Source organism: Punica granatum, chromosome 1 (genome assembly GCF_007655135.1).
Source record: "Punica granatum isolate Tunisia-2019 chromosome 1, ASM765513v2, whole genome shotgun sequence".
In the NCBI taxonomy this organism is placed as follows: domain Eukaryota; kingdom Viridiplantae; phylum Streptophyta; class Magnoliopsida; order Myrtales; family Lythraceae; genus Punica; species Punica granatum.
In genome coordinates this window covers 6,285,318-6,312,218 of record NC_045127.1, presented here as the reverse complement: position 1 = coordinate 6,312,218, position 26,901 = coordinate 6,285,318, and the positions used below count along the sequence as shown (strand labels likewise).

Here is a 26,901-nt window from a genome sequence, read left to right as displayed (position 1 = left end):
AGTTACATCCTGTTATTCTTCAATGTTAGCTCAGAGTCAACATATGGCATCGAGGAACTATACGGACCATATTCATTAAGTTATGGTCGGGGTTAGGGTCGGGGTCGGGGTCGTTTGATTTCACTTCCAAACTTTTAGGGTGCGTTTGATTTCAGAGTTAAAAGTAACTTTGATTTTGATTGTGGAAAAGGACAAATGAGATGAGATTATAAATTTGACTTGAAAAACGTGTATTTTTTGTTGTGTAGTGTGTTGAGTTAAAATCAAAATCATAATTTTAAAATCACACTAACAAATCAAACCCAACATTAATCAATTAATTATAACATATTAAATCAAACACTTCCCCCTTTCATTAATTAATAAAAAAAGAAAAACCTCTCTCTCTCTCTCTCTCTCTCTCTCTCTCTCCCTGGTTCAAGCCTATAAATAGCCATGGAAGCAAAACCATTTGCTCATGTGCTTCCGTGTACAAAGCAATACCATTTCTTTTCCCGCAGCAAAAACACAGAGAGACCATTACCAGCAGACATCAAAGCTTCTCCCGCAGGAACAGAACAGAGCAATGGTTGTGGTGTCCAACCCGGCAATGCAGCACTTATCCCCTTACATCCTCAGCCCCAACGCCGGCCTGCCCGCCCAGCCCCAAATCCCCCTCATCGACCTCTCGCAGCCCGACGCTAAGCACCTCATCGTCAAGGCCTGCGAGGAGTTCGGGTTCTTCAAGGTCGTCAACCACGGCGTCCCGCTCGAGTTCATCTCCCACCTTGAGTCCGAGGCCGTCAGCTTCTTCTCCCTGCCCCAGACCGAGAAGGAGAAGGCCGGCCCCGCCGGCCCCTTCGGCTACGGCAACAAGAACATCGGCCGCAATGGCGATGTGGGGTGGGTCGAGTACCTCCTCCTCAAGACCGACCCTCGCTTCAATTTCCACAAGCTCCCCTCGGGCTTCGGCAAGAACCCGGAAAAGTTCCGGTGCGATTTTCGAACATTCAATCGTTTACTCCGTCGAAAACCCTACAATATTTTTAATAGAAATCTTAACTTTAATTTCCATCGGAATGTTCTGTTGTTTCAGCTCTGCCTTGAAGGATTACATATCGGCGGTACGGAAGATGGCATGCGAGATTCTCGAGCTCATAGCCGACGGGCTGAAGATTCAGCAGAGGAATGTGCTGAGCAAGCTCCTGATGGACGAGCAGAGCGACTCTGTTTTCCGCCTCAATCACTACCCTCCCCGCCCGGAGCTCAACGAAGCTCCCGTCAATGGTGGCGGCGAGAGGAACCTGATCGGTTTCGGTGAGCACACCGACCCTCAGATCATCTCCGTTCTCCGATCAAACAACACGTCCGGCCTCCAAATATCTACCAGAGACGGGAGTTGGATCTCCGTTCCGCCCGACCAGACCTCCTTCTTCATCAACGTCGGTGACTCTCTACAGGTACCCTCCCCGACCTCTGCATATATTAGTCGGCAAAAGGAAATATTAAATTCCAATTTTCCATAAATTAAAAAAAGAAAGATGTTTCATTCATTGTTTAGGTCAAGTGTGTCAAATTGGTCAAAGTCCCCTGTTTCCGTGGATAAATGGTGAATAAATGTTTTTTTTTCCTTTTCGGTAGACCATAAATGTTTTTTTTTAATGTTTTTAAAAATGCTTGTGTATTTCTTTCTGCTGGCCCATTTAATGTTTTTTTTTTTTTTTGGGGGGGTGGGGGGGAGGATATTAAATTTATATGATTGATGATAATGAAAGGCATGCCCTGCCATAAAAATGTCAACCAATTATTTGCAGTCGCTTTTTGCATTTAAGTACAGGCTGACTTTAACCCAGGCGCAAATAATATCATTTTCCATAGTACTCGATTAGATATTTGATATTCGAATCGTGGAAGCCTTTGCTTACGCGATTTGCTAAGTTGTTTATATTTGATTGTCCAGGTGATGACCAATGGGAGGTTCAAAAGCGTGAAGCACCGAGTCCTGGCCAACGGCTCGAAGTCCCGAGTCTCGATGATTTACTTCGGGGGGCCGCCACTGAGCGAGAAGATCGTCCCCCTGCCCTCCCTCATGAAGGGCAAGGAGAGCCTGTACAAGGAGTTCACCTGGTTCGAGTACAAGAAATCTGCATACAACACGAGGCTCTCCGACAACAGGCTCGCGCACTTCCAAAGGATAGCGGCTTCATAGTTAGCTGTCCCCTCCGGAAATCGCGGAGAATTCTAGGAAACGCGTGGTGTTTTCGATCACATGGTTTAGAAGGCTCTACATAGGTAAAAAGTAAAACAAAAGGTGTTGTCAGATTCCCTAGGTTTGGTACTTGGTACAGCTTTTGTACTGGTACGTCGGCGTTTTCCTTCTATAAACTAATGTCTGTAAAGCAGAAAATCAAAACGTGCAAAGCTAAGTTCGACTACTTTGAAAGTCAACTGTGCAATAGTGGTAGTTCCTACCATCACGGTGGATTCCGAGTTCGATTTTCATCGATACGAATTTCCATATCCAAATATCCCTTTATTTCCTACTCCTATCCACGTCATTTCCGATGCGTCCATCCTAATCCGGAAGCGAAGAAAAAGAAAAGATATTCGAGATTATCCTGTAAATTATAAAAGATCTGAAGAGAGGGAGAGGGAGGAGCCCACAAAATTAACTAAGTGGGGGCCCATAGTGAAAAGATGAAACCCTATTATTTTGTGGGCTCACTGAATCAGTGGTCTGCATCCGCTTCCATAAGAATCCCTTGTCAAATCTCACATGAGACTGACTTGACTTCACAGTACAAGATTTTCGGTTTTCCCAACCTCATTGAGAACGGAAAACAACATCATTTTTCCTACGGTAAAATTCTCCGCATTTTCCGTTTCTCTTAGGATTGTTTGGATTACAAGTTATGAATGGTTATTTAGGAGCTCGTTATGAAGGCTTATTATACAAATTTGTATTATAACCCTTTCAATAACCCGTAAACCTAACGCGCTGTTGAAGCCAATCCCGATATCACATCGAGAATCAGCTCAAGCCGTTGAGCTGGAAAAAAACCTCGTGATCTAAAAAAAAAGGTGAATTTTCGAATCTACGCTGGTTGGGCCTCATACGGTTACTGGGCTTGTACCATGAGGCCGGCCCAGTAAGGAGAGGACATCATGTATTGTTGTTGCGCTTGCAACCTTTGGGTTCTTGGACTTAACTATCCTTTCTCAAGGCCCAATCTGCAATAAGGGGCGGTTATTACGAGAACCGTAGTTCATACAATCAAATAGTGGCTTAATCGTAAACTCTATTTTTCCTTATAAAATAGAAGTTACTAAAAAATTAAGCATTTCAAATAAGGAAGTTATAAAACTTTATATTTAGAAAATGTGCAATTAGATTTGAGTGAGTATTTATCTTTATATAAAAAATTGCATGTTATCCAAAAGATTTAAAAAAAGATGATTTATCTCTACTCTATCTCCCACGGAGGGATAGAAATTCGCCATGGATTTATGGACTTGATTGAAGATCCCCTTCCCAATAAGGTTGAAGCCCAAAGTGCATTAAAGAAATAAACTAAACAATACAACGATAGACTATGGTGTCCCTATAACATCCCAAACAAAATCAGCTCAAGCCCGTGGGGGCAATTATTCAATCTATGCCAAGTGGCAAAGTTAGTGCATGGTCGTCAATATCGACCAATCCCAATGGAATAGAGCTCGAATATCTCGGACCAGCGCCTCATTGCCTCCCGCTAAGGCTTGATTAGACCGCATTAAGTGGCATATCCAAACTAGTTCATCCTCATGAGCTGATGTTGGACCAAGATCTTTGCCTTGAGTGGGCCGAAAGAAAGTCAATAATGAATACTCGTCAAAGAGTAAGGGTGTAACCGAGTTGAGTCTACTCGGCCTTGCAAATGGTTTGAGCTTAATTCATCAAAAACTCGGACGTGGATCGAACCTATCGAGTTCGAGCCGAGCCCGAGCACGCCAGTATTAGGCTCAAGAGGCTTGCGAGCCTAATCAAGCTTCCTTCTATTTACAATCTATAATTATAATATCGGGCCAAGCCCACATGATTATCTTAAACTCAAATACTATTAGCGCAACTTCCTAATTTTTAGGCCCAAGTCCATGTCTTATAGCCCATTATGCCCATTTATTTTCATCATCATCATTATATATATTATTATTTTGAGGAAAAATAAATAAACGAAATTCAATCCCCCCGACTCTGTTACTAAACCTAACCCCGACAGCAATCCCCGAACGCGAACGTGGCGACCGACCTGCGGCTCCCCCGTCCGGCGACGACCTGAGCCCTCCACCTCCTAGAAAAGGCAGCTCCCCGACCCGGTCCGACCCCCCGCTGCTCCCGGCGGCTGCCCTACCAGACCCCTGCACCTCTACGACCTGACCCCTCCACCTCCACAAACGCCGGCGGAGGGATAAGCAGAACGCCTTGCTGAAGGAGCAGGGGATCAGTTTCGTGCCGTCGGACGATCCCTTCAGATTCGGAGCGTGAGGTGAGCAGGAGGACAAGATGGGAGAGAGGAAGGTGCTGAACAAGTACTACCCCCCGGACTTCGACCCGTCGAAGCTGCCTAGGGTTCGGAGGGACAAGAACCAACAGATCAAGGTGCGGATGATGCTCCCCATGAGCATCCGCTGCAACACATGCGGCAACTACATCTATAAGGGCACCAAGTTCAACTCCCGCAAGGAGGACGTAGAAGGCGAGGTATGTCTTTCTCCTCCTCCTGCTTCGTGTCTCCGATTCAATGTGGGAATCGCCGTTCTGTGATTTCAATTTAATGCTAAGCTGCGAGAGATCGTGCATAGAGTTCTTCTGATTTCATGAGCTAATGTTTGTGTATTTGGGTGTTTCTGTGGTTCTGTATATCTTGAAGAAATATTTAGGTATCCAAATATTCAGGTTCTACTTCAAGTGCACGAGGTGCTCGGCCGAGCTTACGATGAAGACCGATCCCAAGAACTCAGATTATGTTGTGGAGTCAGGTGCGACGCGTAATTTCGAGCCTTGGCGTGCTGAAGATGAGGTAACAAAGATCGTGCTGGCTGGTTGGCTCCCGTTTTGTGATTTCTGCTTCGTTTTAATGATAATAATTATAATGTCTAGGCTAGGGAGGGGGATTAATTTTCTGAATTTTCTGGTTGTTGTTCCGAAGGAAGAGGATAATGTGAAAAGGAAGAGGGAGGCTGAGGAGATGGGTGATGCTATGAAATCGTTGGAGAACAGAACGCTTGATTCGAAGAGAGAGATGGATATTCTTGCAGCACTTGATGAGATGAAGTCCATGAAGGTATTATTATTCTTTTCCGGTTCATTGGATTGTTTCTTTAAATATTTGAAACTTATTTACATCTCGTGAAACTAATCCAAGCGTTTATTTCCAGTCTCGGCATGCGACCGTGAGTTTGGATGAAATGCTGGCTGCCTTACAGCGCTCATCAGCAGATAAGGTACAATCTTTTGCTCTCTACTACATCAGATTCGATATTTGTCTTGAGAAATTCGTATTTAGGAAGAAGCTTGAGAGCTTAATGCATTAAGATCATGATATTGGTTACACTGCACTGCAGCTTACTGCATTAGGCTCTTTGTCTAGGTACCAAACTGGAATCTCCTTTAAAGTGTTGTATTGATTGTCTGTTTACGTTATGATGCTGCTGCAGGAAAAGAAATTGGAAGACGAAGATGAAGCTCTTATAAAGTCCATAGTGTTTCATGTAAGTGTCCGATTTCTCATATTGACCGATTTTACTCTCTTTTTGTTCCATATACTCCTATTCTGCCTTTCGAATTGAGGGTTTTCTCAGTCATCTTGTTGGGATATATTTCTGATTCTTGATGATATATTGCAGGGATCAAAAGACTTTGTCAGAAGAATAGAGGAGGATGGTGATTCTGAAGATGATGGAGATCAAGCTGAGCCATCAGGTGAATCGCATGGTGATAGCTCTAAGGTGGGTGATTTCTCTAACATTTCATGTCAATTTCAATGAATCATCTAAATATCATATCTTTCTTTTCTTTTGTCTTCCCAATCACCTTAAATGTTTGCTCTCCCGGGGCAATTTCTCATGCAACTTTTTCAAGTTTCCAATAGGACATGCATAGCAGATCATAGGGTTACTAATGCTGTCTGTTCTATCCTGCAGAAGAGAAAGATTTCGCAAGAATTCTCTGCTAATCCTACAGATTCATTGACCAAAGCTAGCGTTAATGACAGCATCGATGATAACTCTAGCAATAAAGGTATGTCTCAACTAATTTTTCTCCTCTCCATATTTGCAACTTCGCAGTGTTCATAAATAGGATGATAATACTAGAAGACAATAATCATTTCTTTGATAGCTGAACTAATATGAGGTTTCAAGTCGGAATACTACAATCACATCTTACCCCTCGACTATGACGTCAATTTTGATGTTGTAAACAAGCTGCTGGAATTCACATTATTGCAGAAAGTGGACAGTTTCTCATGTGATACTAGAATTTGTGCCGAGGGCTGCAAGTATTGATAGGTTACTGAGCTTTATGGTTTCTTTTGGCCTCTGTTAGCAGGAAATCCGAATGGTTCTCGGGACAATGGCGACACTAAGTTTGTGTTCGGTTCTTCAACTGTTCGAGTTTCAGTTGTGAAGAAACCTGCTCCAACTTCTGCCCAAAATGATTCTGCAAAAGTTGAAGAGAGCAAGAAAGATGGAGTGGACAAGCTCGTCAGTGCCGAGTCTGGGCTACTATCACTGTGTCAAAGCTACGGAAGCGATGACGACGACGATGAGTGAGTGGAAATTTCCAAGTAATTTGAACTTCTTACATCTCTGGAGAAACTTCGTTGTTTGTAGTCTTTCAGACTCAAACAACGGATTTGTTGTGACAAGAAACGGTGAATTTCACTGTAGGCAAAAAGCAAAGTTTCTCATTCGATCGGGGTCAGGATCGGGGTCAGGACTCGAGGGAATGACATTGAGTGTGTTGTACATAGAAGATTTAGTCAAATAGAGTTGTTTGGGGCGCAAGTGGCTCCATCATCTTACTGTTTGTTTTTCCGCCCAGCGTGTGACACTCACAAGGACGAGCAATCTGAAGCAAAATTAAGCGCCTGGACTTTTGCTATGCTCTGAAGAAACTCGATAAAGGCAACACAGCTCGAGTCCATCTCGAATGTATGCTACCGAGTAGAACTTGCTGTCTGGACATTCAATTGGTGCCAACCTGATAAACATTTAGTAAATATCTAAAGTTGATCCATTCAGTCGAGCAAATTTACAGGCATAATTAATCTATTACCGCCCCGGAAGGCGCAAAAACTTCTTGCATTCGAGACAGATGACAGAATTAAAACACAAAACAGCATATAATTATCACAACACCAAACCGAGCGAGATAGATCATTTCTGCCCCTTCTTTTTCCAGAGGTCCCCGAACATCCGAATTCCACCTTTCCTCCTCCCTCCCCCAAATCCGTCGTCCACATCATCGGTGTTCCCAGGCGATCCAACAAAGCCTGTATATCCACTCGGTATCTCGAACATTGGCCCTAAATGCTTATCCATCGACCCACATCGCTCAGGGATCCTCCCATGGTTCATGTCAGGCCCAGCAGCAAGCACAGCAGCCGCTGCATCAGCAGCTTTTTTCCACTGCTCAGTCTGAATTCGCATCCTCTTCATCTCTGCTTCTAGTTCTTCCTTCGCTCCTCCAACAGCTTCAAGCTTTTCCTTCAGTTTCTTGCTACTTTCTCGGCTTTCTTTGAGTTCCTCTTCCACTTGATTTAGCGTTCGCGACATCTCTTCTTCTTTGCTCCGAGCAGAGGATATGGCCTCGTCTGCTTCACTGATCTGCTTCTTCAGGTATTCCGTCTCTTTGTTGGCTTCCTCAAGCTCCTTTTCCTTTTCCTCGAACTTGCATTTCAGCAAATTTACTTCATCGTCCTTAAGTTTCAGTTCATTCAATGGTTGCTTTTCTTGCTCCGCAAGTTCCAATATGTCAGAATCTTTGTTTTCTTTGTCTAATGCTTTAGCCACTTCACTGTTTTCTTTCTCAATCTTAGGCTCTACGGTAACCTTCTCCTCCTCCATCGGAACTTCAAAAACATCAGTTTCCCGCTGAATATCATCAGCGACATCCTCTGATGGGCTGCTCCTGGCCCTGCTCTTGCTCGATTTATCAACTTCCTTCGAAACTTTTTGAGGGCCGCAAACATTCCTTTTCTTCGCTTTCTTGTGAAGCTCTGCTTGAGCTTCCTTCTTTGCAGCTTCAGCAGTCACCAGCTGCTGCTTCAAGTGCTTCAGCTCTTCTTGGGCTTGCCCGAGCTGAGACTCTAAGTCAGCGATGCGTGTCCCAAGCTTCCTTTGGTTGACTGGCTCAGACTGGACGCTCCGTGGGGACTGCCGATCTCCTATCTTGGGGCTTTTGTCAGGAATGGGACGGTGGTGAGATGAATCAGAATCGGAGCTCGATGTCCTGAGCTGAAGTGGGCCCCTTGGAGACTGCCTTTGTCGCATTTCTCCTCCTCTGTTTGCACTGAAATGAAAATTTATCATAAACATACGAACACTGATAACTAATTCGAAGAACTTGGTGAATAATAACAGAAGACAGTCCCCATCTCCTGTTTTCATGTATTAATGCATGCCATAATAACAACTCATTGTTTCAGTCTGAGCAGCAAAACTTTCAGAAATATTTCTTTCAGTAAAACAACGCTCGACGGAAGTTTACTCCGTACACACAAAGCAAATATAACTCCATTCAAATGATCATAAGCTTTCTCACTCACCTTGGTCTCGGCATTTTTCGTCCACTTGAAAGCGAAGAAGGCTAAAGTCGTTTTGGTCACCGAGCAACACGTGACCTGCAGAATGAGAACTAAGACATGTCAAAATCTAGCAAGGCAAACATTCATTGATGTACTATAATACTACAATGGGATCATTCAGGTGAACAGAAAAATTAGCCGATTCCTGCGAATGTGCCACTAAGAAAACAAGTAGTGAAGAAAATGAAACTATAAAAAAATAATTCACCAAACTTTTTCTGGAAAGTGGGAACGTAAGTGGAAACACCATGCTTTCGGCATCAAGAGAACAGAAAAAAAACTGTGGAATCATAGAGGAGTAAGGCTAAACAAGATTAAGGTGATTACATGGATGAAGAATGAGACAGCTTAGAATTATTGTTCCACAGATGATGCTCCAATCAATTTGTAAGGCTCAATGACCTTAAAAGGGCCCATGAAGTTCATACTTTTGATGATCTATGAAACAATAAAAAAGAGAACTTTTTCTTTACGATTTCACCGTTGGAAGCAATTCTTGTTTTTCCCTTTCCCCGAGTGGAATTGCTTTAAGGGATGGTGAAAAAAGCTGCTTTGTGCGTTGCCTCTTTCTAAGACATTTTACCAGAACTCTCCCCCACGATTCAATAGAACCCAAATCTTTTCTGAAAAGCAAGGAATGCATGATATATTTGCCTGTGAAAAAGGAAGGTAGACAATAATAATAAAGGAAGAAAAAAGAAAACGATGGTGTCACCGAAGAAAAAGAAAAAGATGGCACCATGGAAAAAAGTAACATTTTTTTGGGCAGAAAGCCTTTGTCTTTTAATGTTCTCTACGAAACTTTTGGCTGATTCAATTGAATATTCAACCAAAACTAACGGCTAATCCCTCTGCTGCACTGCTGACACCAAGCAAAGCTTAGATCTAGAGATGACTAAGCTGAATGGAAGCAGATCAAATCAAATGCATGCCTCAAGATCTTACCTGCAGGAGTAAACGTCTACTTACCCAGAAAGCTTGAATTTTTTGCAAACATTCTAGTTCACATGCCAACACCCAACAAATGAAATCTCCAAAAGACAAGGAGAGTATAGAATATGTCTGAATAGAGTAACCATGTTTTTCTTCTCTAAAGTAAAGCTTTAAGAATGTTGTAAATTGTTAACAAGATCATGACTTTCTGTTTATAATTTGCCAAGAACATATCACAAGAAATGAGAAGGGAGAGAGGAAAATACAGAGATGAGCTCAAAACGAGAGAGCGCAGAGAGAGAGAGATTGTGGCTTTAAGACTACCTTAAGCAGAAGAAGGGTGCAGTGGAGGAGTGTCAAGTCAACTGATCAGCAGCACCTGGGGAAGAACCTATCCCGAGAAATGCATTTCTGCTCTCACCACACGGTGGGTCAAAGATGATAATGCAGCTAGCTCCAGCATCAGCTTGCCTGTGTGAACGAGAGAGAGAGAGAGAGAGAGAGGGAGAGGATGCAGAGCAGAGGGTAGGTGCTTGCTTTAAATTAAAAGAAACCCTTTTGACAATACAGTGGGATTTAGAAGGTAACACTAAACTGAACAGTAATGAGAATGCTTGTTTTGAGCACCGAATACATGATCAATTTCCTAATTTATGCGTGTTGCATGAATCGGGTCTAAGAATGTTATATCAATTTGATCTCAATCACATTAATTTTGTCCATGATCACATCAATTTAGTCATTAGACACATCAATTTTGTTCTTGATTACATCAATTTCGTCATTGGTTATATGAATTTGATTATTGATCACATCAATTGATCTTCAATTCTTTCTTGGTCACATCGTTTTGGTCATTATCAACATTAATTCATTACATAAAAAATGTCTCTCTGGTCTCTCCCTCCTTTATACTATTCTTGTCTCCGAATCGACTTTAGAGTATTCGTTTTCATTGCTCGGACCTTTGATTCTTGTGTTCTTAGTGGCTGTAGAAAGTTTATACATAGCACTAATACTTACGATCAAGTTTCAAGCCAAAAAACAAAGAAACAAGTTCGATATTTACTTACAAGACAGAAGTTTCGAAGAGTGATATCTCTCAAATCCTACAATGAAAAGCCATCAAGTGTTGTAACTTCCCTCCAATATGAGAAATATGTCTATATAATTTTTTTTTACCAATATTGACTATATACAAATTTGTTTCCGTATTTTAGAGAGAAAAAGTTTTATGGGTTATTAATGATAAATTCTTATATGGTCAATATTCGTCAAAAAATTTATATAGATTGATTTCTCATAATTATAGCACTTGACGGCTAGTAATGTCATTCCACGATTTGAAATATATCGCTCTCCGAAATATCTGTCTAGTGAGTGAAAATCGAATTTCAATCGCATTTTTCTAACTTGATTATTTGCTTTTTGGCTCGAAACTTGATCTTAAATAGTAGCGCTCTGTATAAGATTTCTATAGCCAATAAGAACACATACAAGAATCGGAGATCCAAGCAATGAAAACGAATGTTCCAAAGTCGGCTCGTACACAATGGTAGTAAAAATGAGGGAAAGATTAGAGGGAACTTTTTTACGTAAAGAATTGACGTTGACAAGGATTAAAATGATGTGACTAATGAAATACTGAATTGATGCGACGCGAATTGATCAAATTGATGCGATCAATGACGAAATTAATGCGTTCAAAAATCAAATTAATGTGACCATAGATGAAATCAATGTAAATATGTACCAAATTAATTTGTCCATGTACTGAATTAATATAATATTTTCTTTGAGGATCCGATTGATACGACTTGCATAAATTGGGACGAAGAGAGCGAGCCCGGGGGAGGGGGAGGGGGGGGGGGGGGGGGAAGGATTTTGAAGTTTGAATTAAAGCTGCTGACTGTGACTGCAGTGGGAAAACAAAACACTGTGAGAGGAAGGGGTTACTGGTGGAGGAGGAGGGAAGGGAGAGGACAAGAATGTAATTTCGGAGAAAGGTCATAGTAATATGTTGCAAAAAAAAAAAACAAACAAACAAAGGAGGAAGAAAAATGGATTCTTGGAAATCCAACCAAACGTGTCCCTAGACACTGTTGTCAGCTTCCGCTGCTTTTCAAAGTTCAAACATTTGTTTATTCATGTTTGGGTCCTATTCAGTTTTCCCACTCGTTTGAAATTTTGCTGTTGGTAGTACTTACATCCACACGAACAGATGCATATGCATATACTAGATACAGTGATATAGTGTATATATATATATATATAATGCCTGCATCCTTAGAGACCGAATCCAAACATAACGGCAAACCGAACCGGTCCGATGCGGAGTTCCCTCGTTACGGTCATAATTAGTTGTCTCGTACATTTCCTTCTGGGACGACGAGGACTGGGATTCCTATCTTTTCTCGAGAGCGAAGAAGTGCGTTCGAGACTGTGTCTCTGCGACAGGAATTGACTTTCGTTTTTTCTGACCGATGCCCATAATAATTTGGGGGGGTGTGGTTGGCTCCATACGGAGGTGATAATAATAATGGGTTCAATAATGCAATGAATCACATGCTTTTATGCACTAATATCGTATCTTTTCCTGCCCTGATTTGGTCAAACAAGATGGCGACAATTTGCCCTTCTTTATTATTTTCTTCTGGTGAATTATTTAATCAATTGATGTCGTGGGCCTCTTCAACGATTAACCCACTCGAGAGAGGCCCATCTCATAAATTGGTGGACCCTTGATTTATATTTTTCCCACCTAAAACTAAAGATGGAAAGGAAGAGTTGATTATGTAATCGAGGGGTTCGGCATACTCCTCGAGTCGAACCATCGAACAATCCCGAATCGTAGAGAAACTCAAATTACTTTATACACAATGGGAACTCGTGGTCGATAAGCCTCAATATCCCTTGAGGTAAATGACACCACGCTCGTAGGCGAAAGGAAAAATGTTCTCGATGCGTGCGGTACATAGATCAGGAAAAAAGGATAATGAGGCATGTCGACTCGCGAAAATGGCTATTTTGGCATCTGCAAATATAGAGGTAGAGTTAGAGAATGCCTAGGCGAACCGTGTAATATTGTAGAATACTAAGTAAATCAAAATATTTATAAATGAATATAAGTTTCTATTGTTTAAGGTCGTGAGAGTCGAGAGAAGGGAATAAAGTCTCAGCGAACTATGGCGAAATGATCATTTCGTTACGGTTAGATTCCATTAGTTGGTGCAGTCACAGCGGGCTAATAACCCGACCTAACATTTCATTCTGCAAAAAAAAAAAAAAAAAAAAAGGTCGCGAGAGTCGAGAGAAGGGAATGATGCATGTTATCGTATAAAGGAAGGTATCTGGGCTTTCTTATTATTAAGAAACAGTATGTAAGGTAGGGAAATGGAGAATTTTGTTCATTCAAAATGTTTTCATATCAATGTAATGTGTCCTGACATCTCCAACCACCTGCAGCCCCAACCCATTTATCAGTTGACCCACATTGCAAAAAACAATTGTTTGGCCTCATCCTCCTCCAACAACCAATGCAATCCGTACTAACCGACTCAATGCTAATATATACACACGAAAACATAAGATAACCGGTGTGACCTTTCTGCGACACAGTCTGGAAAACTAACAGACGCGTTTGATATGGAGGAATAGAATGATACAATTTTATTGAGTTAATTACATTAAAAAAAACACTTTGTTTGTAATTTTTCTTAAATATAGCATGATCTCTAGAAAATAAAGCAAAAATACACGATATTTGTATTTTTTTTCATAAATATAACATGACATTTATAGAGTAACATATAACATTTACACTTTTTCCTTATATATATCACGACTTTTAAAAAATAGTATATAAAATGCACGATTTTCAAGTTGAGCTGCGATTCTAGCACGGCGTCAATTATTCCGTTAAATGTAAACATAACAACTAGTGGGAGTTAACGATGCAATGTGGCACAACATAATTGAACAAGTGACACTTGGCACCGTTAGCTCCATGTTAGTTGTTATCGTCCAATTATGTAGGATCTACTCGTTCAATCATGCTCTGTCACATGGCATTATTAGCTCTACGTTAACTGTTATCGTTACAATTTGACTGAATAATTTACATTATGCTAAATGCGCTCCACGTTAATTGTTATCGTTACGATTTAACTGAATAATTTACATTATGCTAAATGCGCAACTAAACCTAAAGGCCGTGCTATATTTTAAAAAAAAGTACAGAGATCGTGCCTCTATATGCCACTCTCCAAATGTCAATGCTACATTTAGAAAAAAATGCAAATATCGCATCTTTCTATGATATCTTCCGAGGATCGTATTATATTAAAAGAAAGTGCAAAAATCGTACACTTTTTCTTTTTTGGGAGTAATTAAGCCCAATTTTATCATAGCATTTCTATGCTCGATCAATTTCCACTTCCCCAGATCACAAGACATCAATATTCCTATGCGACATAGATTCCACCTCCGCAGATCAGAAGATATCGATATTCCTATGCGATATGGAATAGACGGTGGGTCGTCGCCACAGTTTGAGTTCAACAGGAGAAGTTGATAGAGGTAAAGTCCAACAATCCTCTAGACATATTGACATTTGGCGAGAGAGACAGATAAAACTCAGCTTCGGTTAAATTTGGACAGACCGGACCATTGTCAACCATTCTCTACAATTCAAACTACAGCGAATCCGATGACAGAGGCTTCAATGAGAACTAAAAAGGCGTCTGATGGACAGGAAGAAGAAATAGACTGTCAAACCTTTTTTTTTGCCATTCACTGAAAAACGACGAGTATTCCTCCTTACATCTTCTGTATACCAACATTGGAAGAGACACAGATGGGGAACACTAACTACCTTCAACTTCGAAGCTCGTAGCTTACACCATGCAAATGTGACTCCTCCTCACACGTTCGAACAGCACAGAGAAGAGAGGCAGACAAGACAGAGAGAGCATCATCTGTATAGAGACGCTTAAGAATGATATATTTCAACAATCAAATCAACCTACTACCTGAGGATGGATGGCCCGTAGCTTGGGACATTTTCAAACAGGGCCTCTACTAGTGCCACGTGACTCCAGGACCACTCGTCACTACCCGGGCCTCAGCGAGAGAAACCGCCATTGCTAGCATCATCTGCTCCTCGAAGCTCTCCGGGACAATGGGAGCAGGGAGACTCTGAAAGCCCTCATCCTCAACTTCCTCACCCTGTTGGGGCATATCAGTGATTCCACTACCTTGCTCTGTCGAACTGGAACTCCGATAACTTGTCCCTGCTTCAGCTAACTCTGAACCACGTTCCACATTCCATTCCCCATCAGTTTGGGAGATCTCAACAGCAGGGCCCCCAGGAGGGTAATAACCGCTGCAGCTTGGGAGCATGTTTAGGTTACTGTAGGTCGGTAGGTTCTCATTAGCATTTACGGCACGGGAGGAGGATGAGGATTCTCCGCTCATTTGCTGGCGCTCAGCAAGGGCTGCAATTGCGCAAGCAAGCCCACCAGAAGGAGACGAGGAAGAGGCGGCAGTTGCGTGTGAGACATACTGATCTTCGGAGGACATGTACTGTTCTGGAAGATCCGACTCACTGCCATAGCATGGAATTCTCTGCTTTCCTCTTTCCTGTTAAAATGAAATAACAAGTATATATATGTCTGACCCAATTAAGGACAAGCAAAAGTCAAATTTGGTAATTGAGTAATCTTGAATTTTTCTGATTTTCTAGCAGATTTAGACATGCCTACTTTCACGCAGTTCACAGGGTTCAACAAGCAATCAATATTTCACAGCGAATTTATCTAAAAGCTGTTGCAAAGAGGAAACTGTAATGAGAAGACTACTAGCTACAATCCTCCAACGATGTAATTTCTCTCCACTAAAAGTTCCCAATGATTGTGAAAATAGCTTTCCTTTAGTGGTTTGAAGCTGCTCAAATCTAAAGACCCAAAGACCTCATTAAAATTTGGAAGTATTCATCAGCTGACCTATAATTACTGCAATGAGCTAAATGTCACTATAGACACTGGAAATATATTCTCCAAAGGTTCCAGCAAAAACCATAATATAATAGTCAAACTGAATGATGTATTATCCTTTCAGTTTAATCGGACTTTACAGCACTTTTCTACCTACAAGAGTAAAAATTGAATTAATGGGACAGACAGATTCCATTGCTTCTATAAGTCATATAAGCACTAGTAGATCATATTTTTAAATTTGGATCGATGTAACTCCAACACATCTTAAGAGGAAAAGAAGAATTTTGCCAAACATTCCTTCCTGAATAGTAAGCTAAATCATTTTGGCAACAGAATGATATCTAGAACTGTCAAGCTGGAGAATGTTACCTGAATGGAACGCCAAATTGCTTCCATGACCATTATCTCCTCAAGATCCAAATCAAATTCATCATCCCTGCACATATTATATTTTAATTTGTTTCGTGGCACAAAACCACAAAATGTTGTGCATTTGGAAATAAAGGTGGAAACCAATGGATACGGAAGCAAAAAAGCTAAAACAACTCTTAATACAACACCCCAAAAAAAAATTATGCTTAAAATACCACATTCAATTGTCCCAAATAAAGCATAGTCATCAATACACATCTCACTCCTCAAACTAACTTCATGCCATCAACCATTCACAAAGATTATTATATATGAACTCCATCCAATACAAAGTAGAAATCACATTAGCAGTCCCACTAAATAAATCAATGTCATGCCACTGCTCTTCTAAGAGGTTACTATGTAAATCCCCCACCTAATTATAAGATCGTAAGTAGCACATACTTAAGAAACACTAGTCACCTGTTACTCCTGGGAAGTGGAGTCTGTCTACTCACTGAGGCAGCACACGAGGCCTCGGAAACAATTTCATCTGCTTCAACATGAGACCTTCTGGATGGAGCTACAAGACATGATAAATGGAAGGATCAATCTGTGAACTTTGTACTTTTTTCTTTTGAATAGTAAATGTAAGCTATCATTAATGAGGCAGCAATAGTAAGACTGTACAACTGGAACCTCTAAATATACACAAACGAGGGAACAACATGGAAAAGGAAATAATTAATGAACACGAGAGACAATCTATCATGTCAAGAAACGAGACATGAACTTGTGGCCTCTGAACATAAGAACAGTTATGACACAATTCAAACGTAACAAAAAATATTATAGTTAAACAAAGAGATACCTCCTGCTGAGCTGCACTCGATATCCCCAAGTGTCATACTTCTGCTAGAAGAGCTCAAATCCTCTCTCTTTTGCATCCTCTCTTCTTCATCCTGGAGTTCCTTCTGCCTCATCCTGATCTTTGCTTCTATTACGCGTTGTTCTTCCTACATAATTCCAAAAATATTCCTTGAAACATGAAGTTACTGTTTTTATAATCACCACATCAGGATAATCATGGGAACCCATATCTTACAATTTGTTCGATGCCCTTCTCCTCCTTCGTCTTGACACCACGATACTCCACCGCATAATTTGATGTTTTGCAAAATGGACACCTCACTATGTTAAGGAATACAACAAAAAATACTTTTGATTCCAATTACAAACACCCCTTGAAAATTGTATAAATAGGTCTAAAGTATTACACACGGCTAGAACTATCATAAAAGGATACTGTGTGGGGCGGGTTGAATTAGGAACCTTCATCTGCAGAAAGCATTCTACAGCAGAGAAAGAGTTCATATCATAGGCAAGTGAGAGTGAGAAAGGTTTGCCAAGGAAAATGTCCAAAACTTGAAATGCTCACCTGTACATATGCCTTTCGTGCAACATCTCGATCGATTAAGACTGGGGTAATACTGCCAGTTTGAGGGGGGGGGAAAAAAAGTAAAGAGCAATTGGAAACATCTATACCGCAACTGAAAGGGTAGTGAAATGATTGAAAAAAAGTGCCAGAATTTCATGATAGTACTATTGCCTTCTCAGGTATGATTTATTTCGTCATTAAATCCTTTTCAATGCAATCTTCTAGATTACAGAATTGCTGTTGGTTAATAGGTTCAATTCAAGAAAAAAATTAAATGTAAAAACTCATTTTCCATTAGCTGACAAGCTTTTGAGCAATCTACCAGCACTAAGCGATACTCAAGAGAATTTAGATATGCTATAAACACCAATTTGACGAGAAAGCAAGAGAAAAGGGGCAGACCAAGAAGCAAATGGGGCATTCCTCGAGATCGTAAGTGCATTCTTCATCCCCGGGATAGCAAGGAGCAAGCTTGGACTCGAGAATTAGTTTCCTAAGCTTCTTGATATCAACATCTTTATGTTGGTATAGCCCCTGAGGCCTTGTATACTTCTCATCAACCATTTGTCTCCTCCTCCCAAGCTTATTGCCCATCGAATCCTATTCAGGCAATCTATCCTCCTCTTCTTATCCGTAATCCCGCAAATTTCAAGACCAAATTAAACACGCGGACAAAAATAGCAACTACAGAACAGCACAATGAACCATACAGGGCTCCAATGTTCAACCCAACAACAAACTCAACAGACAGGTATCTGACATTTGAAAGCCCTAGTTGTCCACTTAACAAAACAAATGACACCTCGAGATATGGCCCTCCGCTCGAAGCCGAACATCGCACCGCTGCTGTAAAAATATCCCCTTTATCCTGAAATATGATGAAAGGTTTCCAAATATAAGCACACAGTCCCGCACTCATAATCCAGCTCGTAACCACTGCGCGCAATGGGCATCGAATTACCGAGAGAATGCCCGACGTCCACTCCAATTGGGCTAAAGCTCGTCCCAAGGACACATCTCCCAGGTCCTAAAAAAGCGTGGGGGCAAAGATTCAGGACAGACAGGAAATTGAGCAACAGGGACCAGGTGAATCAGCAGGACATCACTCCTCTCTTCACAGGGAACAAAATCCACGGGGAAAGCAAAACACCCACGACACCAAGGGGGCCGACATGATTTACGACATAGGGCAACAAACCGGAGAAGCAAAGAGGGGAAGAAAGGATTGCTAACGTAAGCCGAAACGTGGGAAATCTCGGACTCCGGCAGACAGTGGGGCGGGCTTTCGCGAGAGAAGGGGAATGGAGATCGAGGAGATTTGCCGCAGAGAAGAGGGACAAAATCAGAACTTTCTCTCACCCAAAGAGAGAGGGAGAGAGAGAGAAGGGGGAGCGAAAGATGGGGAAGGTGTTCTTCTTCTTCGGCTTCTTTCTGGAAATTTTTCTCCCCAAAAAAAGACCAAAATTTAATTTTTATATACTTCTTTTTTTCTTACTTTATTATTATTGTTGTTATTTGCTTATCTACTTGTCTTACGTGTGCCGATGTCTGTAAAGCCATTGTTGTTCCTTTCGGTTCTCTCTGTCCGACCGAGCCACATCGATGATTTCACGTAATTCTTGCACGTAACTGGCTACGAGGGTCGGAGATGATGAATGTATATCCGATGCATTTAACTTTTTAATCATCGTGTCGTATCGTATCATATCATATCTCACGTGAAGTGAATAATACGGAGTGTATAGGAAGAATGTGGTGCGCGGTCGGAAGGAGATTTGATGATGGGGGAGAAGCAAGCAAGCAAGGCACGAACGATAGAGTAGGGGAGGAGGAAAGAATCATCAAATGGGTGTTTTTCTTTTAAGATTTCTTCACCCCCCCCCCCCCCCCAACAACTCTCTCTTTGGCGCGTGGAGTTGACTTCCCCCACTTGCCCTGTCACTCCTAGTTTATTTCCTTTCCTATGTGATGATACAAGATTTTCCTATTAATGGAAAAAGAATTATTTTCCGTATCACGTTTAATCGTCTCGAGATTTAAATTTTGATTCCGACACATTTTTCTTGCTATTATTAGGTAAATTTTTTGCCTTAACATCTTAATTGATACAGTTATTGCACCATATTTCTATGTAATTATAACTAAACCATACTGCAAATATATATATTAATTTCTACAAAGATATGTATATAGTTTGAATTTTGATTTTAGTCAATGGTATAGCTTAGATCAAGTACACCTTGAATTGAAAGGTCTGCTCTCACGAAGCTCCCCTTTATATAGGTCTCCAATGGGTCTCTTGGACCTGTCTCTCATTGCCACGTGGCAATGGGAGAGTTGCGAGCGGCTAGAAGAGTAGCCATCCACGTCCCACTTAACTTGCGCTTCTCCGTGCAGAGGTGCTCCGATAGGTGGCTATCGCGTGGCAACTGTTGGACCCATGCGGCAGCCGCATTTCCCTTATTTATTTATTTTTAAATAAAGTTGTCATTGACAATCTGAAATTTGGTTCGTTGGTCTTCAATATTTTTTTTAAAAAAATTTGTGGTAATTTTTTTTTCAAAATGTTTTTCCTATGAATACTCACATAAACCTCACTTCAATTTCATCACAAACTATATGTGGGGTTGGTGAACATATATAGCAATTTCACCATACCCGCTTCAGGGTGTAATTTTATTTAAATTGTCGTTCATCATGTAATTTTCTTTAGCGGGGTGTTTTTTTTTAACGCCATGTAATGTTACTTTATTGTAATGAATTTTAATTAATTTACATATTTTTATTTAAATATTTTTTTTTATTTTTTTTATTTTTAAAATTATGTTAATTTAATTTAATTAATTAAAAATATTAAGAATATACATTAATTATATAATAGTAGTTATATTCATTTAATTAATATAACATGTATGTGGGCCCGGATAAGAGACAATTTAGAGACTTGCATTGGAATATGGTGTCTTTCTTTTTCTTGAGTTTGTCTCTGTTTGACGTGGCGCTTATGTGACAACATGTGGCCCAGATCAAAGATAGTAAAAGAGAGACACCATTAGAATTAGTCTTATGTGGCTCATCCCATCAACTTGGTCCACGTTGTTCTTCGTAGTACTTCTCAAAATGGATGTTCCTAATTTTAATCATAATTTTAAACGTTGGTTGAAGGTAAAATAAAAACAAACACGTTTGAAAACTAAATCGTAATAGCTAAATTATACTACTATAAAACATATGTATATATTTTGAATTTTGAAATTTTTTAATAATATAACTTGGATCAAGTTCAGTTCGAGGTTTCAACTCACATTAGCTCCCCATTATGGCTCGTTAAGAGGACTTCGCCATCAACTTGGCCCACAATGTTCTTCATTGTACTCCTCCAAATGAATGCTCCTAATCTTAATCTTGATTTTGAATGTCGATTGAAGATTGAATGAAAACTCATTGGAGAATTGAATTGTAATTTATTTAATGATAACTCGTAATATTTTTAGGATTAATTTAAAAAAAATATATTTTACGATTTTTCTTAAATATATGAAAAAAGGAAAATTATCATGAATTAAAGCACGTATTTTGAAAATTATTTTATTTATAACCTTCTTAACTTATGTTATTTTTAGTAAATAAATTTTGATTTTTTTCGGCGATGAATTTTTTAAAAAAATTTACAAAAAAAAAATAAAAAATAGATAACTCAAAATTCAAAAAATCGAATTGAAAAGTAAAAAAAAACATAAAAATGAAGATTCTTGAAGAGAAACTACGGGCAGTTGTGGGGGTTTCTTACTCGCTACCACATTGAGATTCGGTAATTTGTCCTGAGAGATGGCGGAAAGATAAATACAAATTCTGGGTGGCCGAAAGTAGACCCCTACCAACTAAGTAACTGTTTGCTCCTTCAATCATTATGTACTTTTCCTTTTTATTATCTTGAGATTATTTAGTCTTTATTTTTAAGGAAATTAACAAAAGAATAACGGAAAAGTGGATAAAGATTAAGAACTTAAGAGAAAAAATGAAAAATAAATAATTGGTATAACCAAAAGAATTTTGAATGTACGTTCTTTAATTTGAAACAATTTTCATCCATTGTAATATTTAGTAAATAGAATAAAGTGCAGATTTTTTTTTTGCTTGGAAAGAATAAAGTACAGATTTTTTAAATTAAATGATCTTTTTGTATAATATTAAGAAGAAAATTTGTTCAATCCAAAAAAAGGAGAAGTCTTCTATCAGAAAAAAAAAAGGAGAAGTCTTTGATAAATATATAATAGGGAGAAGTCGGTTTGGCATCTGATGATATTGAAGAAAAAGAAACACGTACATATCATTTACTATATAATAATTATTTACAAGAGAAGGGTGTGTCTTACGCGTCATGAGGCCGAGTGTGGGTGACGGTCTAATCCATTAAAAGTGGAGAAGCGTGGACCCATCGGATGGCTACTGTTTCGTCCAGATTTGCATCATGGGAAAGGACAGGACCATCCGAGCCGTTCGATTTGTTGACCAAAAATCATTTCGATTTATATATATATATATATAGGACCCTTGTCTTTGGGTATAGAATCTATTAGACGGACGGAGGAGGACGACAATAATAATAATCATCATCATGACAATATAAAAGTTAACCTCCCAAGTGATTGCTTAAAATAATATATATTCATAAAACGTATATATATTGGACATAAATATAAACATGCAAAAGTGTAATGTTGTGTGAGTGCCCGAGATAGAACCATGAGGTTTTAGAGAATTCTAGCATGATTTGGTGTCATATTGACACCGCATGGGGAGCCGTTGGATACGCTGCTCTACCAGGACCTCACGCGCATCACAAGGCTCCCACGCATGTCACACGAACACAGTCTCGTGCTAGAAGTTCTTTGAAGTTTTAGTTTCGATTTTCATCAATATGATTTCCGTATCACTTTATTTAGTGTTTGTTCTATTCTTATATTATAAGTTACAATTCTTCCTGATAACTTAATAATAATAATCTATACCTCTATGCTATATATAAAAATATGAGGAGTTTCTTCAATTTTCATTATTTTAAAAAATTTCATTATTTTAAAAATACTCTTATATGTTCATAACTTTTCGTTGTACCCTTTTAGACTTGTTACTTTTGGTCACATACTTTCACAATTCTTATATTCAGGTTCTTTATATTTTTATTAATTTTTGGCATTTTTTCCTCTCACATCCATTTCAAAGTTAGTCCATAGTGTAGATACGTTTTGTCATATTTTTTTCATATCACTTTATAATTTCAAAACTTTGATGTATCATGTGCTTGTTACCTAGCGATTTCACAAAGTTTTTGTTTCCTGGATCCCTTAACACTTTCAATGGCAAAAATAAATATACGAGGTGATTCTCCAACTATTCTTCCTATTATGCCCTCACTTCAATAATAACTGTACAAATTTACTCATTTACATAATTAACAAAACTAAGTAATTCTTGAAATCATTGTACCTTTTGGTAAATGTCCATTCATTCAAATAATACGTGAGAAATAACTTTTCAAACATTATTTCAAGAGACCATTGCACCCTTAGAGCTAAATGAAATTCACAAATCACTTAAACTTTTATTTTTATTAGAAAGTTATATCTTTCTTAGTATAATAAAAAACTATAAAGATCCGATCGAAAAAATAAAGATAAATTCGATGGTTAAATTAGTATAGATAAATTTAATCATCAAATACTATTTTATATTTGGTGAAATAATTTTCTAATAAAAGGATGTAATTGCTTAAAGAATGTGACTATTCAAAGAATTGCATTTGTTTGTGTTATACATGCTTTTCAGTTTTCAAATAGACATATGAAAAAATCATTTGAACTCCCTTCTCTCTCTAAAACTTTTCTCATCGATAATTTTATTATGAAGTCTCAAAAGATTCTCCATGTTATTACCCGAAAATCTCAATGGTCGTGTTCTTATATTTCAAAAGGTATGTAATCTATTATAAAATATCTATTATTATAAGTTATAGATTCTTTATGGATCTTTAATAGATAATATTTACATATAATTCACGAGTAACTCTTTGTCTATTGTTCTTCATAGATTTTACTCTTTTTTTAAAAATAATATCATAGGTTTCCCTTTCTATTTGAATGTATTATTTGATTGACTTTTAACGTTTTCTTTCTAGTTTTTTTTTTTCCATACTCTTGCTCATATTTTCATAGAAAGCAGGAAATTAAGCAGTAGGGGCCTTTGGCCGGCAACCTCATCAGGGGTTGTAGTTAGGGGTGTGCATGGGTATCGAGTATACCCAGAACCGGTTGGAAACTACCTTAACGGGTAGGGTCCGAATAGCTCGTATTGAAAATATGGTAGGTTCCGGGTATTAAAATTAGGAACCTGTGAAAATTGGTTCCGGTTCCGGTTCCTGCCTACAGGGTACTCGGAACCAGTTATTTATTAAAAAAAGAGAGGAAAGAATAAAGTTATTATCTCCTCTAATGAATCAGAACATAGACACTTTGTTTTGTGAGATCGTATTATGAATGTTCAATTTTATTGATGGATTGATGAGACACATTATTATTTGATTGTTGTGAATTAATCTAAATTTTGTTGATATTCTATTTGGCGTAATTATTGATTATGTATGTGATATTTTCGATTTTATTTAGCGAGAAGAAAAAATTTACAGGTTCCAACAGGGTACCCGAAACCTGTGGTATAATACAGGTTCCGGGTAGGTTCCGGTTCCATGATTCAACAGGATAGGGTCCGGTTCCAAAATCTTGGAACCTGTCCCTTACAGGGTAGGATCCAGGTATTATAAAAAATACAGGGTACCCGGAACCGATCACCCCTAGTTGTAGTGCCCTTCAACGAACCATCACTAGCCCAATTTCTTTTCTTTTTTGTTTTTCAATCCAGTAAGTTTGCTATTTGTGTGCGGGTGTGTATATATATATATATATAATTGTTCTAATTTGTTGGAATTTACAAATTTTAGGTTTAACTTTTGAAACAAAAAAAATTCAAAATATTAGAAAGACTTTATTTAAATATTAACAAATGTTATGTCTTGTTTATACAAAGATAAATGTTTTGATTTAAAAGAAAATACGTTTCAAATTTTTTTACCTTTTTTGGCACTTATTCCAAATGAAAGTTGAGAAGAAATTAAAATTATGTGTTTTACAGATAAAACAAGATTAGAAATGATTATTAATTAGTTTTGAGGTTTTTTTTTACAAAGAATTAAAATTATAAGCAATTAGACAGTCTTTTTTTTTGATACTTTGTTTTTCTCTTAGTTTTCTTTAACAATGTTCACTCTTTTTGCTCTTGATTATCATGATTTTAATCATGCGTTCAACTTAGGCTTTTTATATTAATTAATTATTGCTCACGTTTTATTTTTGCGCATTTTAAAGTTTATTATATGAGTAATACAAGATAAATATTAACTTACTAATGTACTCAAAACGAATATTTAGTGTAATTTTTTCAATCAAACGTTAGAATTGAAATTTTTTTTCTTTCTTTGTTTCAATTAACTACTTCAAGATTCCAACAAATATATAATAGTTTGGAAATGTGCAATATTAAAAGATGTTACCTTGACTTCTTATATTGACCTCAATTTTTAAAAGGAAAATTGACTTAATTCTAGCAAAAAAATTTGAATTAATTATTTATAATTGTTGATATTATAAATTATGTTATATCTAGATAAAAAAATTATCAATATACATTAACGATACTATATTTATTGGTTTGGTATCTTCCAATCAACATTAAGGTTATTAATGATGTTATATAATTAACTATATATTTTTTTGGATGAAATTTGATTTTTATGTATGTTCTAGCATTTTATAATTATTATGTCTTATAACTTAATCAAAAAACATTACACGTGCATTAGTGTATATTCACTAGTAATAATAATGTATACATACGTGACTGATAATTCCCAATCCACAAGCTCGTGCGGGCAATCCAATCTTAAAACAAATCTCTTACTAAACAAACACAACGTCGTACGGGAGTTTGGTCCACCCAATTTCTGGGGGTTGAACCCATCCACATGCCGATTTACATACTAACCATTAACAAGTCCATCCGATTGGACCATACCACGACGTTCCACCTAATCGATCGTATTGAAAAGCACATCCATAATGATCAGAGAGGATGCGGTGCTGTTGGCCGATACAATCTGAGGACGCGATGCGTTAGCCGGTCCACTTAACGAGAGGCTTCTACTTTCCTTCATTTGCTAGGCATCTTCCTAGATATGCAATATTCATGAAATTAGCAATTACCAGTTATGCTGCATACAATCCGACACGTTCCGTCGCACTCGAGGATTCATCGTGTTCTAAAATTTAGAAAGATTCAACACTGTAATATATCATCGAGACATTTACGAAAAGCTTTCCTTCAATGTCTCGATTAGGAGAATCTCTTAAGATACTGCGCGAGAGACTCATATTTATAGCGTGCACACAGTGCCTTGTCATCCATTTACTATTCGATGGCTGACACTCCGAAAGCTCCCCCGCGGAGATCGACCCAGGGAAGGCAGAAGATCGAGATCAAGAAGCGGGAGAAGGTGGATCACCGCCGAGTCACGTTCAGCAAGCGGCGGAAAGGCCTCTTTGAGAAGGCTGCTGAGCTGTGCGTCCTGTGCGGGGCGAAGGTCGCGATCGTGACCTTCTCCGAGGGGAGGAAGGCCTTCTGCTTCGGGAATCACGAGACCGATGCGATGCTCGAGGGCTACTTGAATGGGAGAAACCTGGGCGAGATTGAGCCCTCTGGCGCATACGTCCGGGCCCTGAATGAGTCCAAGCAGCTCTACCTGGAGGCCTCGATGAGGCTGGAGAGTGAGAGGGCCAAGGGGAAGTGCCCTGTTCGGCTGGCCAGGCCTGAAGGGTTCTGGTGGGACACCCCAATGGATGGCCTCGGGCTAGAGGAGCTTGAGTACTACCACAATGCCCTGGAGAGGATGATGCAGATCGTTCAGGCAAAGATCGAAGAAGGGTCGAACACAGGGCCAGGACCGGCACCGGGCTTAGGGTTCATTGGAACCGCAGGGGAACAATCACTTCTGTAGACTATACAAAACTCTTCGTCAAGGGGATAGATCTTAATTGGGCAAGTAGGCTATCTTAAATTATCTTAGGATGTCTCAAAAATCTTAAAGCATTTCTTTCTACAAATAATATTATGGTAATATCATAGTCTTTTCGTTTGTAAGTTTTGCTCAGACCTCGATATCTGACATTCGACATCAGAATCACGTATATTGCTGAACTTCTATCACGACTTATCCGATAACAGCTGTTCGGTATACAAAAACTAG

General features: G+C 39.0%; 5 protein-coding genes across 11 annotated transcripts; 3 read left to right on the top strand and 2 right to left on the bottom strand.

Annotated features, from left to right (window-relative positions):
- The first annotated feature begins 446 nt into the window (after nucleotides 1-446).
- On the top strand, nucleotides 447-2,481 carry LOC116193110 (gibberellin 2-beta-dioxygenase 1). Its single transcript, XM_031521879.1, has 3 exons — nucleotides 447-972; nucleotides 1,076-1,439; nucleotides 1,940-2,481. Exons 1-3 carry the CDS (start codon nucleotides 458-460, stop codon nucleotides 2,186-2,188), a joined length of 1,128 nt encoding a protein of 375 aa, XP_031377739.1. The 5' UTR covers nucleotides 447-457; the 3' UTR covers nucleotides 2,189-2,481.
- A 1,703-nt stretch (nucleotides 2,482-4,184) lies between these two features.
- Nucleotides 4,185-7,258, top strand: LOC116214039 (splicing factor YJU2). Of its 4 annotated transcripts, none has more exons than XM_031549281.1 (9): nucleotides 4,185-4,720; nucleotides 4,890-5,039; nucleotides 5,169-5,303; nucleotides 5,398-5,463; nucleotides 5,677-5,730; nucleotides 5,866-5,967; nucleotides 6,163-6,259; nucleotides 6,566-6,788; nucleotides 7,064-7,258. In XM_031549281.1, exons 1-9 carry the CDS (start codon nucleotides 4,523-4,525, stop codon nucleotides 7,068-7,070), a joined length of 1,032 nt encoding a protein of 343 aa, XP_031405141.1. In that variant the 5' UTR covers nucleotides 4,185-4,522; the 3' UTR covers nucleotides 7,071-7,258. The 4 variants fall into 4 exon arrangements, with proteins under 4 accessions (XP_031405141.1, XP_031405133.1, XP_031405125.1 ...); XM_031549273.1 differs by lacking the exon at nucleotides 7,064-7,258 and adding an exon at nucleotides 6,910-7,056 and having other exon boundaries at nucleotides 6,569-6,788; XM_031549265.1 differs by lacking the exon at nucleotides 7,064-7,258 and adding an exon at nucleotides 6,910-7,056.
- On the bottom strand, nucleotides 7,233-10,317 carry LOC116214013 (interactor of constitutive active ROPs 4-like). 4 transcript variants are annotated; one of them, XM_031549243.1, is made up of 3 exons: nucleotides 10,086-10,317; nucleotides 8,790-8,878; nucleotides 7,233-8,533 (listed from the first exon to the last, which is right to left on the bottom strand). In XM_031549243.1, the coding sequence occupies exons 2-3, from the start codon at nucleotides 8,801-8,803 to the stop codon at nucleotides 7,399-7,401; spliced, it is 1,149 nt and encodes a 382-aa protein (XP_031405103.1). In that variant the 5' UTR covers nucleotides 8,804-8,878; nucleotides 10,086-10,317; the 3' UTR covers nucleotides 7,233-7,398. The 4 variants fall into 4 exon arrangements, with proteins under 4 accessions (XP_031405103.1, XP_031405087.1, XP_031405112.1 ...); XM_031549227.1 differs by having other exon boundaries at nucleotides 8,790-8,864; nucleotides 10,086-10,316; XM_031549252.1 differs by lacking the exon at nucleotides 10,086-10,317 and adding an exon at nucleotides 9,798-9,821 and having other exon boundaries at nucleotides 8,790-8,864.
- Nucleotides 10,318-14,521: 4,204 nt separating this feature from the next.
- Nucleotides 14,522-19,001, bottom strand: LOC116187961 (E3 ubiquitin-protein ligase DA2). Its single transcript, XM_031517023.1, has 9 exons — nucleotides 18,508-19,001; nucleotides 17,949-18,414; nucleotides 17,547-17,598; nucleotides 17,415-17,460; nucleotides 17,214-17,295; nucleotides 16,980-17,124; nucleotides 16,592-16,691; nucleotides 16,127-16,193; nucleotides 14,522-15,401 (listed from the first exon to the last, which is right to left on the bottom strand). The coding sequence occupies exons 2-9, from the start codon at nucleotides 18,138-18,140 to the stop codon at nucleotides 14,841-14,843; spliced, it is 1,245 nt and encodes a 414-aa protein (XP_031372883.1). The 5' UTR covers nucleotides 18,141-18,414; nucleotides 18,508-19,001; the 3' UTR covers nucleotides 14,522-14,840.
- A 6,807-nt stretch (nucleotides 19,002-25,808) lies between these two features.
- LOC116192551 (agamous-like MADS-box protein AGL62) lies at nucleotides 25,809-26,795 on the top strand. The gene has a single exon (XM_031521123.1). It carries the CDS (start codon nucleotides 26,074-26,076, stop codon nucleotides 26,650-26,652), a length of 579 nt encoding a protein of 192 aa, XP_031376983.1. The 5' UTR covers nucleotides 25,809-26,073; the 3' UTR covers nucleotides 26,653-26,795.
- Nucleotides 26,796-26,901: the final 106 nt, after the last annotated feature.

Bases quoted from the DNA above. Each gene is read 5' to 3' on its own strand.
- LOC116187961 (XM_031517023.1), bottom strand. From the start codon at position 18,140: ATGGGCAATAAGCTTGGGAGGAGGAGACAAATGGTTGATGAGAAGTAT. The intron at 17,125-17,213 runs GTAAGATATGGG...GGAATTATGTAG, and splicing joins AGAAGGGCATCGAACAAATT to GAAGAACAACGCGTAATAGA. The intron at 16,194-16,591 runs GTGACTAGTGTT...TAATATGTGCAG, and splicing joins CCACTTCCCAGGAGTAACAG to GGATGATGAATTTGATTTGG.
- LOC116192551 (XM_031521123.1), top strand. From the start codon at position 26,074: ATGGCTGACACTCCGAAAGCTCCCCCGCGGAGATCGACCCAGGGAAGG.
- LOC116214039 (XM_031549265.1), top strand. From the start codon at position 4,523: ATGGGAGAGAGGAAGGTGCTGAACAAGTACTACCCCCCGGACTTCGAC. The intron at 5,731-5,865 runs GTAAGTGTCCGA...GATATATTGCAG, and splicing joins TAAAGTCCATAGTGTTTCAT to GGATCAAAAGACTTTGTCAG. The intron at 6,260-6,565 runs GTATGTCTCAAC...GGCCTCTGTTAG, and splicing joins TGATAACTCTAGCAATAAAG to CAGGAAATCCGAATGGTTCT.
- LOC116193110 (XM_031521879.1), top strand. From the start codon at position 458: ATGTGCTTCCGTGTACAAAGCAATACCATTTCTTTTCCCGCAGCAAAA. The intron at 973-1,075 runs GTGCGATTTTCG...CTGTTGTTTCAG, and splicing joins AAGAACCCGGAAAAGTTCCG to CTCTGCCTTGAAGGATTACA. The intron at 1,440-1,939 runs GTACCCTCCCCG...TTGATTGTCCAG, and splicing joins ACGTCGGTGACTCTCTACAG to GTGATGACCAATGGGAGGTT.